General features: G+C 34.7%; 1 protein-coding gene across 1 annotated transcript in view; it reads left to right on the forward strand.

Annotated features, from left to right (window-relative positions):
• The window catches only part of Trdn (triadin), a 398,410-nt gene that overhangs the window by 231,857 nt on the left and 151,414 nt on the right, over positions 1-15,139 (forward strand). Inside the window, exons 15-19 of the mRNA XM_029532915.1 lie at positions 6,062-6,091; positions 6,857-6,874; positions 10,025-10,057; positions 10,183-10,209; positions 12,814-12,840. Coding sequence (XP_029388775.1) covers positions 6,062-6,091; positions 6,857-6,874; positions 10,025-10,057; positions 10,183-10,209; positions 12,814-12,840 — 135 coding nt within the window. The remainder of the gene's footprint in view (positions 1-6,061; positions 6,092-6,856; positions 6,875-10,024; positions 10,058-10,182; positions 10,210-12,813; positions 12,841-15,139) is intronic.

Consider the following 15,139-nt stretch of genomic DNA (forward strand, 5'->3'; position numbering starts at 1 on the left):
GAAACCAAGTTAAACCTGAACTGATTAAAAGGAACCTGAACCTCTGGTCAGGAAAGGCTCTGGTGTCCTTGTTCCTGCTGTCACAGGTCCGTCACTATTGAATTGGGGCAGCTGTTGTGTTCCACTCATCAGTGATCCTAAGATCACTTGGGCAGTATGCTAGGGACCGTGGGGGTGTCTGCCCACTCCGCGCCCTAGGTGACCAGGTGCTGGAGCAGACTGGAAGGGATTTGTGCTCCTTGTCAGGCCGGTTCTCTACTGCCCTAGTGCTGTCTCAGATTCGGTGCACAATTGGATTGGAGCAGATGTGTGTTCCACTCACCAGTGATCCTAAGATCACATGGGCAGTCCTCTAGGGACCGTGGGGGTGCCCACCCACTCTGCACCCTATGTGACCTGGTGCTGGAGCAGACCTGAAGTGATTTGTGCCCCTGGTCAGGCCAGTTCTCTGCTTCCCTATTGCTGTCTCAGGTTCTGTGTGCGATTGGATTGGAGCAGAAGTTGTATTCCACTCACCAGTGATCCTAAGATCGCGTGGGCAGTCATCTAGGGACTGTGGGGGTGTCTGCCCACTCTGCGCCCTAGGTGACCCGATGCTGGAGCAGACTGGAAAGGATTTGTGCCCGCATGATCACTTCTAAAACTCAACATTTTTATAAAGAATGTAGCAGAGTGACTTCAGAAAATGCCTGAGAACTTTTCTATAGGCCCATGGACAAAAACTTGCATGTGTGTGTGTGTGTGTGTGTGTGTGTGTGTGTGTGTGTGTGTGTACATGTGCACACATGTGCTCATGTGTGCATATATGTGTGTGCATTTATGTATATATCTTTGCATATATAAACATGTGTGTGTGTGTGTGTGTGTGTGTGTGTGTGTGTGCATTTTTGTGTTCTTCTTTCTCTTTCTTATATGTGAATTTTACTGGAATTTTTCAGTGGCTAAAAGATGCCTGACTTTGCAACAGACTAAATGGCTATGCAAACATGCAAATCAAATGTCTTCTAATTAGGCTAGACATTAACGAGATTTCCAGAAACAAAATCATTCATCTCATTATTTTTGTCAAATGAATTAAATATGTTATAAAGTATAATAATGTTCCTTTTGATATATTACTTGTAATAAGTCATAAGCACTTTTGATATTTTATTTTTTAAAGTTACAAACATCAATTAAAACATAAATAAAAGCTGTTTGTGCTCCTTAATGGTTGTTAGGAGTTTAAAGGAATCCTGAAGTGAAAATTTTTGAACAGGAATTCTGCATATAATTCTTATTCATTATAAAGTATTAAACCATGTTAATTAAAAAGTCTAGGGGCTGGTGAGATGGCTCAGTGGGTAAAAGCACCCGACTGCTCTTCTGAAGGTCCTGAGTTCAAATCCCAGCAACCACATGGTGGCTCACAACCATCTGTAATGGGATCTGACACCCTCTTCTGGTGTGTCTGAAGACAGCTACAGTGTACTTACATATAATAAATAAATAAATCTTTAAAAAAAATAAAAAAAATAAAAAGTCTAAAATACTGAATGACTATAGCATTACTAGAGAATATATTCTACCAATCTTAGCCTGAAACTAAACTTTTCAAATTCACATTCACTCTTGTTTTTTTTGTTTTTGCTATCAGGCACACAAGTGATCATGGTAAGCCCAAGACTTAAGAATGAATAATTCAGGAGTCAGGCTTGGGAAGTCCATTGAGACTGAGACAATGTATTGCCTTTATAGACACAAAAAAAATAAAACTAGCCAAGAGTGCCTGCCTTCTGTTTTTCTCTTACCCCAAAACAAACAAGGTGAAACATTAATTTCAGAAAACAACTTAGAAACACTTCCAAAGAACCACTTCACACTAAGGCAATATGATTTTGTGAGTTAAGGCTGTGTTCCTGGTGTCCATGGCTAGGTGACTCTGGTGGAGGTGAAAAACTGTCTTCACAGTCACACAGGAGAGATGAAGTTTTGTTTGTGACAATGGTCTCATACCAGCTCCTCACAATCCTTTCATGATGCTGTTTTAGGGGTTACTTGGGGACTACAGGGAGGGCGTCACCCTATATTCTCACTCCTGCTCTTCATTTAGATACTTATACAAAATGACTCTCACAATTATGTATAAAATACTGTCATGAGTATGTTATTGTTATCTTAATATACCTCACTACTTCTTCTTCCTCCTGTGAATAAGCAATTTTTCTAAGGTTCCTGGTGATTTCACCTTTCTGTAGGAACTTTAACCCTCTCACTATGGAATGTTGAACTGGGAATACTCTACCACTGGAGTCTACTGACATTCTTCTAATATGTGTTTCTTACCATCTTGTCCTCAAGATTATTTACATTCATGTTTCCTTTGCTTTAGCTGAGTCTTTTGACTAAAAGGGCCATATCCAATTTACTTTAATGGCCATAAAGATTAACATCTTTTTTTGTTTGTTTGTTTCTCAGAGATTAGGACTAAACCTAGTGCCTTAGTCTTACTAGATAAACGCTCTACTATTGAGCTTAATTCTCAAACCAGTTATATATCTATGAAGACTTTTTAAAAATATTATTGATTATTTGTTTATGTACATTTCAAATGTTAGCCCCCCTTCCTGGTATCCTCTGCAAAATCATCCCATCCTACATCCACTCCCCGCTGCTTCCATGAGGGTGCTCCGCCATCCACCTGCCCACTCGCGCCTCACCAAGTATATACTATTTTCCTATAGTGAGGCATCAAGCCTCCACAGCTCCAAGGGCTTTCCCTCCCTTTGATACCAGATAAGGCCATCCTCTGCTAAATATGCAACTGGAGCCATGGGTTCCTCCATGTATATTCTTTTCTTTTTCTTTCTTTCTTTCTTTCTTTCTTTCTTTCTTTCTTTCTTTCTTTCTTTCTTTCTTTCTTTCTTTCTTTCTTTCTTCCTTCCTTCCTTCCTNTTTCTTTCTTCCTTCCTTCCTTCCTTCCTTTCTTTCTTTCTTTCTTTCTTTCTTTCTTTCTTTCTTTCTTTCTTTCTTTCTTTCTTTCTTTCTTTCTTCAAGATAGGGTTTCCCTGTGTAGTCCTGGCTGTCCTGGAACTCATTCTGTAGCCCAGGCTGGCATCGAACTCAGAAATCTGCCTGCCTCTCAAGTGCTGGGATTAAAGGTGTGCACCACCACTGCCCAGCCTCCATGTGTACTCTTTGGTAGGTGGTTTAGTCCCTTGGAGCTCTGGGTGTACTGGATGGTTGATATTGTGGTTGATATTGTTGTTCTTCCTATGGGGTTGCAAACCCCTTCAGCTCCTTCAGTTCCATAACTCTTCCATTGGGGTCCCCGAGCTGAGTCCGATGGTTGGCTGCAAGCATCCGCATCTGTGTCAGTTAGGCTCTGACTGAGACCCTCAGGAGGCATCCATATCAGTTTACTATCAACAAGCACATCTTGGCATCAACAATAGTGTCTCAACCGGTGGCCGTGTCTAACCTCTGGATATGGTATCTACAGGTTCTCTCTTCCCTTTGTTGGGTATTTCAGCTAATATCATCCCCATTAGGTCCTGGGAACCTCTTACTTTTCTGGCATCTGGGAATTTCTGATGGTTATACCCATTTCCTCATTCCCCATTGCTATACACTTCTGTTCCATTTCCAGACCTTCTGTGCACCTCCCTTGTCTCCTCCCACACCTGACCTGACCCCTTGGTTCTTCTCCCCCTACTCTCTCCCACTCATTTCTCATCCTTCCTCTACCTCCCATGATTGTTTTGTTCCCCCTTCTAAGTAGGACAGAGGCATCCATACTTTGGTCTTCCTTTTTCTTGACATTCATATGGTTTGTAAGGTATATCATGGGTATTCCAAGCATTTTACCTAATATTCACTTGTCAATGAGTACATACCATGTGTGTTCTTTTCTGAATGTGTTACTTCACTCAGGATGATATTTTCTAGTTCTATTCATTTGTCTACAAATTTCATGAACTCATAGTTTTAAATGACTGAGTAGTACTGAATTGTGTAAATGTACCACATTTTCTGTGTCCATTCATCTGTTGATTGACATCTGGGTTGTTTGCAGCTTCTGGCTATTACAAATAAGGCTGTGATGAACATAGTGGGGCATGTGTCCTTGATATATGTTGGAGAATCTTTTGGGTATATGCTCAGGAGTTCTCAGGTAAGACTCTGTCCAATTTTCTGAGGAACCACCAGACTGATTTTCAGAGTGGTGTACCAGCTTGCAATCCCACTAGCAATGGAGGAGTGTTCCTCTTTCTCCACCTCATCCCCAGCATCTGCTGTCACCTGAGTTTTTGATCTTAGCCATTCTGTCAAGTGTGAGGTGGAATCTCAGGGTTGTTTTGATTTTCATTTCCCTGATTACTAAGGATGTTGATTGCTTCCCAACCTCAGTTGAGAATTTTCTGTTTAGCTCTGTGCCCTATTTTTAATAGGGTTATTTGGTTTTTTGGAGTCTAACTTGAGTATTTTTGTATATATTGGATATTAGCCCTCTCTTGGATAGAGGGTTGGTAAAAATATTTTCCCAAACTGTTGGTTGTTGAATATGTTGTCTTTTCTCCACAAGATGCTTCTAGCTTCTTTGCCAAAGATCAATTGACCTTAGAGGTGTAGGTTCATTTCTGGGTCTTTAATTCCATTCCTTTGATCTACATGCCTTCTCTGTACCAATACCATGTGGTTTTTATCACTATTGCTTTGTATTGGAGCTTGAGGCCAGGGATGGTGATTCCTCCAGAAGTTCTCTTTTTGTTGAGAATAGTTTTCATGATCCTGGGTTTTTTGTTATGAGAAGTCATTACCAAGTACTATGTCAGCTGAAACATATGTGTAACCACTAGCTGCTACTTCTGCTATAATAGCAGATCAGGATCAATATCATCCATTTAAACTTGTCTCAAATGGGTGAAATTCTTGAGATCAGAATTTTAATAATTAGATTTTATCTTCTGAATTACAGAACTCCACTAGGTGCTAGCCAGATGAGATAAAATGCTTACCAGAACTATTTCATGTAGGCTTGAATGCATATGAGAATCCTCCGTTTCTGCCACTCAAGAATTAATATTTCAAGAAGAATCTTTCTGAACACAGATGAAATGTTTGGTGCCATAAATGAAGCAAGATGTAAATTAAGAAAACATAACGAGTTTTAATAGTATTAATATTAATAGCTAGCTCTGATCACCACCCTTGGACTCAGTATGTGGTCTTTCAATAAAAGGAACATAACTTTAGCTTCATAGGTAGTTATCATGTGTAAGTATTTTCATCTATTGCATTTAATCAAATAATAGTTTAAGTATATTTTACCACACCAATTCATTCCATAAAGCAAATATACTTGGTAATCTTGGTGAAAGCACATGTCATTTTCTATCATGTATTTATGAAATATTCCATTTCTTTCAAAAACTTCTACTTTCTATGCATGTTATCATCTTAATACATTTATATTTAATACAATGCATCATTTATACACAGGACCAAGATGGAAGGTAGATAAAAAGTAGCAATGATTCCAAACTGTATGATTTTACCTGCCTCAGAACAGCATTGAGGTATCTAGACAATCTGCACCCTTTTGTTATGCAAATTTAGCACAAGTCTTCAACCACCTCCTCTTACTGTTTTAGTTTATCCACAATCTGAACTTTAAGCCCACTATCAATCCAGGAGCATCATACAAAAACAATGTAGCCACCCTTTTTAAATAAAAAAATGTTGCTTATTATTATGTTTTTAAGTTTAGTAAGAAAAATATTTAAAAATATAGTCACAACAAAGAAAATAACAAATAAGATACTTTAAACAAAAATGTTAACTAAGGTGCAAAATTCTAAAATAATTGTGTTCAAAACTCAATAATTTTATAGGCATACATTATGAACATATATATATATATAATATATATATATAATATATATATGTGTGTTATAACTTGCATATTTAGTCTAATTTAAAAAATACTTAAAATACTTTTGAGGTTATAAAATCTTGTTAATTATTCAGTTGTTAATTTAACTATATTTAAATGATCAATAATTTATCTTTGCATTTTCAGAATCCAAGAAAATGAGAAAACCTCCAGAAGGTAAAAGAAATACTTAAAATACTTTCTTTTGGGGTGGTAGTGATGTCTAGTACTTGGTACTTAGTGAGCTCTTAAGTTGAATTTTTATCCCTTAATGATTCAGCTAGAAAAAAAATCTTTATATGGAACTGAAAAGAGGAAAAAAAAAAGAGAGCAAGAATAAGGGAGTGAGAGAGGAGATAGAAAGAGAGAGGGGGTAGTGCTTTAGTTCAGGGACAAGCATACTTGTCTATCATGTTTGCTCACATTCTAGCAAACACAAAACAATACCAATAATAATAATGATATCAAGCTATGATTTATTGCTATATTCACCTAACACAAACCTTTTCAATTGTTTCAAAAATATGATTTTTTATGAGACACTGAACAATGTTACATATCAAATACATAAATTTAGTTACTTTGTTTTCTTTTCAACATAGTAACTCAGTTAGTAGTTGAAGTATACCTTCTTTTCCTTGATTTCAATCATTACCCATTTGGCAAGGTACTCTCTGTTTTCTGAACTTATACATGTAGAAGGTATTAGTTCATGTACACTACGACTACCAGATATAAATAGCTCAGGTTATTAAGCAGTATAATTCTAGACCTTTTCGTCATTGAATAATGTTTCTGTCAATACCTGGGGTAATTAGTGATACCTTGAAGCAGGACACACTGTGAAATTCAAAAGAACTAATGGGGAAGTAGGTTGGGGAAGACTCCACTTTATCCTTTGTTGTGTAGTAAATATATCTCAAAATCCTTTTCTTTCAACAGAACAACCCAAGGGAAAAAGTAAGGAAACGCATGCAAAGTCTAAAGTTTGTGCAAACTTGCCTCCACTATATAGAATTGGCCAGCTGGTGTAATTATATTTCAAATTTCAGTGTTTAATATATGTGGACTCTGTTTTTGTCTTGCTTTGAATAATTTAGGGGGGGGGTTGTTATTTATTGATTTGTCTGCATGCATGAGAATGTGTAAACTGTAGATCAGAGTAGCATGTAAACCATAGCAAGCATTCTCATACCTGACTCATAGAAGTAGCAAATAAAACCTCAAATGTTTTACCATAGCTGCATTCCATTGATGCCCATGATTTAATGGTTGTGTAAGTTTAGTGTTGACATCTAGTTACTTCTCCATTCTTAGAAAACACTAAGTATTGATTTCTAGACTCTTTCCTATTATCTAATTGTTGAGGTCCAGGAATTATCTCACAGAACACATGATCGCCAATCTCAGTCAGACAGGGAAAGTTTATTAAGCATATGTCCCAGGACTGATTGATCAGGACCATAATCCAGATTCAGGAACTGAATTGTGACATTGAGTTAAGATCTTAAAGACTTTTTAAGCCTAAAATCCACAGCTATCTGTGTCAAGTTATTCCACCAGTCAAAATTTAAGGATAGGAAATTTCCTTAGCAACATGTTTCTGTTGTATATTTATTCTCTTGCCATTTGTTGGGATGTTCAACTGCAGCAGGGGACTTGCCTTGTCTAATATTCATGTCTTAACTTGTCTATGAGGATGGGACTTAGCATGCTTAATATTCATGTAGTAACTTGTAAGCCATGATGTAAGTTACCTACATACATGTCTCTTTGTGCCAAATAGGATGTCAGTTCCTAAGGAGGTCTTGGGAGCTTAAACTTTACTTGGTGATAACTCAAAATTGAAGTTTTATACAAAATATTTTCTTATATTGATGCAGGTGTCTCTTTGATGGGGTCCACCCAGGGGCAACTTGTGAAAGCAAATATCATAAAAAGCTAATACCACAGATGCAGGAAGTGCTACTGGGTGGTTGCTTTGGATCCAAGCTTATTATTCCCAGAGCACATAAGAACATAATAAGTAATCAACTTGGCCATGAGAAAGCATTTTGGTAACAGCAGAAGCAAAATATTATAAAGTTTCCTTATAATGGCAGGATAGCCAGGTAGCAGTTACCTAGGACTTAACATTCCCTCTAGGCCTTATTATTTTACCTAGGGCTTAACACTTGTAACCTACAAATATTTTGGTATATTAATATTCAATTTCCATAAATTATTATAAGCTAATTGCAATAAAATTGCTAGAGAGCCATTTTTAAGGACTACCTACAATTATACAATGCACTATTTATATTGCTTGCCAAACAGTTGAGTAAAGCTATATGCCTCTAGGTCTCTGTTTTTGTAAAAGTATAGCTAGCATGCTTAAGAGACAATTTAACAGTCATTGAAATTAGCACACTCCTAGGATGATAGATGAATAACTACAATGGCATTCAAAACTTCTGCTTTAAAATATATGTCAGCTTAAAATATGCATATTTTCGTTGTTAGGACATTGAAACATCCTATGATACAACTGTTCTAAAATATCCCATGGAAAGAAATGTCCAATTATGCAACAAACCAGACATAGGGAGCAATTTATCTATAGAGCACTATACATTACTTCATGCCTGGATTGATAAGTGTACACAGTTGGTATGATATCTGACACACAGATAGAAACCACACCATAAACCATTATACTAGCATGAACATAGAGGCAAATAAAAATTTGAGAAATACTATTATTTGTACATACAAATTTAGTATATTTAGTGCTGTGATCTAATCAGTGCTTAGCTTTTAGAAAATACTCAATGGCTCTTGCATTCCAGATTATTCCATATTATTATTATTATTATTATTATTATTATTATTATTATTATTATTATTATTATTAATTGTAATCTACAAATATTTTGACATGCTCACATTCCATCTCCCTACAAGCATTAAAGACTGATTGCAAAAACTGTTAAGATGAAATAAATAAAATAGAATTAACTTTACAATTGTTCAACACTTTTAGGAATGCATTTAGGATGTTTAACTTTAGCTAAACAACACACTTTTATTTTTGCCCTTTAACATTTGTTTGATCTATTTCTTCATTTATTTCCCTGCTAGCAACTATGTCAGAGGAGAATATGTTGCCTAAAACACATATGTCAGTACATGCTTGAAAAACAAAATTGTTCAAGGAGAGTTTGATGCATTGGCCAGAGAAGATTCTGTGACACTCTTTCATCCTAAAATGTGTTATATGGAATTCTTTCAATGTAAACATCTTCCTAACATCTGATTGCATTCATTACATAAAATACTAAATCTTTCCCTTGCTTTTTACTTCACTGGTCCTATTTATCATTACTGCTCAAGATTATTCCTTTGATTAAATTGACAAGTTGTCAAGTCAAAATAAGAATTGGAACATAAAAATAACATAAAGATATCAAATTATTGCCAGCACTTCCTATAAAAATAGTACTTATTTATGTGACAAATTATCTTGCAAAGGGAATCATTCCTTTTTCTCATAATGTGGATAAGGGAGTTTCTGAAGGAAATAGCACCTAAAGAGAATTCTAGTGTAACATATATCCTGCAATGTCCTTGCTTTGTTTGTTCCCACCTGCCTCCTTACTCTATCTTAGCACTTACATATTCCCATCAAAGTCCTTATTGTCACTAAATAAATCCCCAAGAAAAGGATTGGGGAGGAATTATACATAAAATGCATCCATATTCAACTTTTTGTAACTTATTTTAAGGCAACTATAGTAATTATACTTTGTGCTTATATTTTTTCAAACTATCATTGAAGTTATTATAAAATAAAGGCAAGCTTAAAGTTTTCCTCCCTTAAGAGATTTACATTAAATTTCTTGTTTCTATCCACCCCCAAATCTTAATATTCAGAATATGTCAAATCTGTATTAAGAGAACACACTCATTGAACTAGAGAGAAAAGGCTATCCTGAGGATGAGATATTCATCATTTTGTGACACTCACGAGTTGCTGTGGTTTGGCATCAACGAAGCATGTTTTTCTGTATGAAAACAAATTGTTTAGAAAACATAAATTATAATTATGTTAACAATGATAATCTGTTTTAGAACAGGAAAAGAAAGAAAAACACATAGAACCAGGTAACAATTTTAATGTTCTGTTTTTAAAATATGATGTTATTTAATTCATACCTGAATACTGAATTTTAATGGCTGTCACAGATTGTTTATTCACCCTCTCCCCACTTTCTTTTTGTTTCACATAGCAAAGACACCAAAAAAGGAACATCCAGGTGAGTAAGACTGTCGGCGTACATCAATTGATTTTCCCAGGAGGCAAGCATGATATGGACTTATAAATGCAATGCCAGGTAAAGACAGGGAATCTCTTCATCTCACCCTCTGTGTTCTGAGCTCTTGCCAGAATCAATACCAATACACTTTGAGAGAATGGAGACCAAGTGTTGTGTTGTCTCCTTGTTACTAAACATGTGTCTGAATTGGCAGTAACATATCCTCTGAGACATCAGTAGTGCACATATCTGGTTTTACCTCAGAGGAACTAAATAAAAATCTGCATCTTAGTAAGATCATTGGTCACCTATTTCTACAGTGTCTGAGAAACACTGTTGGTGGAAATATACCCAGACAAAAGCAACTTAGAGAAGAATGTTTATTTATCTCACAGGTCAAGGCAAAGGACATTAAGGTAGTAAGTTATATTATATCCACAGTAAGTCTTGAGAAAGTAATGACTGCTGTTTTTAGCCTGGTTTTCATTTCTATCAGTCCAGTACTACAGCCCATGGATGCCCACAGCTGGTGTGTGTTGTCCCACTATCCACTCATCTGATTTAGATCATGACCCACAGATATGAACAAAGGTTTGTATCCTTAGTGGTTCTAGAGTCTATATGAAGCTGGTGATCAGGAACAACCACTAGATAGATATATTTATAAATAAAGCTAACAAAATAATGGAAGAATAAAACTTTTTTTTTCTGTAAATGCATCTCACTTTTGAAATATAAAATATTCAGCTCCAAAAATACTCTCTCCCTATTCATAATGTTACTTAATAACATTTTTTGTTGTGCTGTGGTGTTGCTCTCAATATATCAATATCCTAAGATTAGAAAACTGAAATTAGAACCAACAGACCAGACAAATAAAACAACAGAAAAGAGAAGTACAGTTAATATAGACAAAAAATCATTTTCATAAAGTTTCTAAAATTTAATCAGATCAAGTAAGTTATTTCAAATGAAAATTTCTAAATACATTTTATTGGATCTTGCATTAAACACCACCTATAATTTTTTCTTGATGAAAATTACTCGAACAATGTTCTTGAGGCTTTTGTGCTCTCTCTGTCTGTCTTTGTCTCTGTCTCTCTGTCTCTTCTCTCTCTCTCTCTCTCTCTCTCTCTCTCTCTCTCTCTCTCTCTCTCTCTTTCATTTGTGTGTGTGTGTGTGTGTGTGTTTAGGATATATGATATATATATATATGATATATATATATGATATATATATATATACATATATATATATGAGAGAGAGAGAGAGAGAGAGAGACCCTATACACACCCTAACCCTATATATATATATATATATATATATATATATATATATAGGATATGTGAATGTGTGTGTGTGTGTATGTATGTGTGTATGTGTAGGATATGTGAATGTGTCTGAGTGTGTAAGATATGTTATGTGACTGTACATGTTTGTGCAGGCTGTAAGCTTTAACCTTTGAGTAGTATAGGTGTTAAGTCTTGTGCATACATACAGTGAGTGTGTGTGTGTGTGCAATGTGCAGGCAAATGTAGTTTCAATTATTGTCTGCCAGCGGCTCCAATCACATTTAATTATAATTAAAAGTAAACAACATTCATTTAATATTATGTCAATAGCCAAGTAAATGTGGTTAAATTATGGCCTGTCTATAAGTTTAGTTTACTAGTTGAAGAGAAGAATGTTAAATGAATAATTGGTTATAAAGTTTTAAAAAACTGAGTAATTTTCAGATATACAATTTAAGAAATAAAATAATAAATGTTTTATTATTTCACATTAATGGTCAAGCTACTGCAACTAAGAAAGGGAATATTTTGTCTAAAATATACAGTGAAGCCTATTTATGTAAAAGTACATTCCCACAGTGAGTGACTCAACACATACTCCTATTTATACACATATGAGGAAAGTTAAAATACAGTGAAAGTCATTGAAAACCTGCAGAAGTATGCATAAGTATTGATATGAGCAATTTAAGTGTTTATCAGATCAATATTACAGTGAGTGTATGTTCCTCTCCAGGTGTGAATACAGTACAGCAGTTTTCTAACACTTGGACCTTTTCATTTTATTTTGCTTGTTTTTAGAAACAGTTGTTTCCAGGTAGTTCTGGCTATCCTGTAGCTCACTATGTAGACCAGGCTAGACTCAAACTCACAGATATGCTCCTGCCTCTGCTTCACGAGGACTTGGATTAAAGATGTGCACTACTATCCCTAGCTACTTAGATTTTTATAAAAGTGATGTTATTGGATCATTTATCTACTTAATTTATACTTTGGGGGAAATGTTCTAGACTCTGGAAAATGCACTTCTCTAAACATGGCAGCAATCAGGCCACTTGATAACTATTGAAAGCCCTGTAAATGAATCATGAGCACTATTGAAAGATGCTTGGACTCTCCTGACAAATCTGTGGCCTGTGAAATCCATTTTAAAGCACAGCAAAGAAAATTGAATAGCTACATTTTCTTCTCAGATATAATTTGCTTCGGTTTCTAATATTATACTTTCTTTCTACCAAGAAGGCCTCAAAGTTATTTTTAATGAAGGTAGACTACTAATTAATGAAGGTCTGTTTCTCTCTTGTCATTGCAGGTCCAAGTGAAAAACACAGAAAAGCAAGTAAGTTGAACAAAGCTGGATAAGAATTGCAAGGTTTAGCAGCCTACTTGCTTAAAGTTCTTCTGTAGACCTTCTTAATGCTGATTTTTGATTCCCACTTGTCTGCATTTCTATATGATGAACTGTTATGGGGAAGTAACATATAAAATAACTCATCTTCTGTCCTGTCTGCTTGTGCTTATGAGAATTTGTCTAGAGAGCTTAAATTTGTGAGTTTTGAGTTATTTAGTTTGTAATTCCTATATTCACCTTTTTTTCTCCCACAGAATTAAATTTAGTTTTATTTTCTTATGTATTTTCTAATTATTTAAGGATCCCAGTGAATAGTATAGCTTTGTCTACTATGAAATTTCTTTTTTAATGAAATGTAGACATCCTAAAACTTTATTAAAATTTTTTGTAGAGTTCTAATTCTTTTACATTGTTTGCACCCTAAGATTAATTTTTTTCTGATAACTGAAAAGTTATCAGTGACAGCTCTCCTGCTTAGGGAGAAATGCTAATTTTTTGCTTATTATTTTTGATTGGATAAAATACAGTTATTTCAATACTATAATTAATAAATATACTTATTAATAAATATTGAGGTTAATAACATCATTTCCTTATAACTAATTTTCTTATGCTTTATATATGAGACTAATGGTAGAATATAAGCAGCATACACTATAGAAACTATTTATATTTCTGTTTTGAGTTACAGTTGCATGCATATTGACCCTAGTGATGATACATAAAGGAGCTCAATGGTTTATTTTAAAACAGTATATTGTTGATGGATATATCACAGAATAATTGGAAAATATTAGTTAGTTTGATATTATTTAAAAATAGAACATGTCAGTTGTGATTATCACAAAGGCATTAAAAAACCCTTTAGATTTTTGTTTTAAAGGGCAATTTAGGTTAAGGCTAGAGAGCTAATTCATCAGATAAGAACACATGCTGCTCTTTGCTGCTCTTCCATAAGAATTGAATTTTTGAGTTCAGTTTCCAACACTCATGATAGTTTACGGTTGCCTATAACTCCAGTTCCAGGGCTTCCAATGTCCTCCTTTGCCATCAATGGGTATAGAAAACCATGAATATGAACATGCACAGGAACACATACACACAAACACATACACACAGAGAGAGTCATACATACATACTCACACCCTCACATATAAACACATAAAAATTTTTTAAAAAGTAGTTATTCATTACCTATAATTCTGTTTATATTTTCACACAAAGCTGGAGTAAAAAGTTGAATGTAAGGCTAACTGGAACTTTGTACCACAGATTGTTTAGTATGCTAAGCCACTGAAATGCATAATCAAGAAAATGTATAAAAAAATGAAACTGATAATTTTGCATCACTCATAGAAAGCCTTAGATTAAAAATCACTTTGAAATTTAACATTTCTCATGAGGAAATATGACACACAGATAAAAATATTCATCTACAAGGAAAGAGCCTAGAATTATATCCATCTGTGAAACACTGTCCAATCACATTTTGAAGAGATAAGCATCTTTTGAAGTAAGCTTTTAGAATAGCTTGTCAAATTATTTAAACCCAACTTAAAATTCAAAGAGGTAGTACTCAACCCTTTATGCAATTGAGAGCATTGAGCTTGACATGAACATTAATCTTCACTACAAAATTAATTTAGAATATTTTATAAGTTACATGTTTATCTAGAAAATGGTCTTTTGATATTTAAATCATTAAACATAGCAGATTTTACACAGTTACTGTAGACTATCAACAACTCAAAAACTAATACCCTAAGGTGAAAGTTGCATAGTATGGCTAGTTTTGGAAATGCTTGAGCTTGTCCATATTGTATTTTGCATTTGTAGGTATTACCTGACTACCTGTAATATGGTTTCTATTATTTTAAAGCACAATGGTATGTAAGACAGATATACAGATAAATTAACACTAGTCAAGTATGGATGTGAGTCAGTATGATAGCATTGAATTTAAAATGAGAGGTGAACTGACAGGAAAGAGAAATTCATGAAAACTGGATTCATAGCTAGAAAGTAGATTGAACTAGTAGGGAGGAACTATTTACCTCAGGTCCTTCAGAATAGTTAATATCACTGTAGGAGAAACATTTATTGGTTTGAAGTGAAGGTTCTCATGGGTACTACGGACTTGACAAAAATAGAACCCCTCCATGTTTCAATGATACAGTTCTTTTTTTGTTTTGTTTTGTTTTGTTTTAATTTTTTTATTTATTTTTTTATTATTTTCATTATTTACATTTCAAATGCTATCCCGAAAGTTTCCTATACCCCTCCCCCC

The sequence above is a fragment of the Mus pahari genome, chromosome 21 (assembly GCF_900095145.1).
Source record: "Mus pahari chromosome 21, PAHARI_EIJ_v1.1, whole genome shotgun sequence".
NCBI lineage: Eukaryota > Metazoa > Chordata > Mammalia > Rodentia > Muridae > Mus > Mus pahari.